The sequence below is a fragment of the Haliaeetus leucocephalus genome, unplaced genomic scaffold (assembly GCF_000737465.1).
Source record: "Haliaeetus leucocephalus isolate CR32 unplaced genomic scaffold, Haliaeetus_leucocephalus-4.0 Scaffold308, whole genome shotgun sequence".
Lineage (NCBI taxonomy): Eukaryota > Metazoa > Chordata > Aves > Accipitriformes > Accipitridae > Haliaeetus > Haliaeetus leucocephalus.
Window position 1 is genome coordinate 1,370 of NW_010972744.1, and position 379 is coordinate 1,748.

General features: G+C 66.8%; 1 protein-coding gene across 1 annotated transcript in view; it reads left to right on the plus strand.

Moving 5' to 3' along the window:
- The window catches only part of LOC104834077 (arf-GAP with coiled-coil, ANK repeat and PH domain-containing protein 1-like), a gene marked incomplete at its 5' end in the record, with an annotated part of 1,068 nt that extends 737 nt beyond the window's left edge, over nt 1-331 (plus strand). The window contains 2 exons of the mRNA XM_010571166.1: nt 67-136; nt 233-331. Of these exons, the coding sequence (XP_010569468.1) occupies nt 67-136; nt 233-331 (169 nt within the window). The remainder of the gene's footprint in view (nt 1-66; nt 137-232) is intronic.
- Nucleotides 332-379: the final 48 nt, after the last annotated feature.

Genomic DNA, 379 nt, shown 5'->3' on the forward strand with positions numbered 1-379 from the left:
GAGCCCCCCAGGGATGCCCCCAGGACCCTGAGGGCCCCCCCTGACCCCCCAAATCCCCCCCGCCAGGAGCCTGGGGGTCCACTTCTCCAAAGTGCGTTCGCTGACGCTGGACTCCTGGGAGCCTGAACTGGTGAAGGTAACTGGGAGCACTGGAAGGGGGGGGGGACTGGGATGGCCCCCCCAGGTGACACTCTGGGGGTAATGTCTGTCCCCCCCACGTGTCCCCCCCCAGTTGATGTGCGAGCTGGGGAACAGCACCCTGAACCGCATCTACGAGGCTCGGGTGGAGGAGATGGGGGTGAAGAGACCCCCCCCCGGCTGCTCCCGGTGAGAGCCCCCCCTCATACTGCACCCCAAAATTGGGAAGGGGTGTCAGACA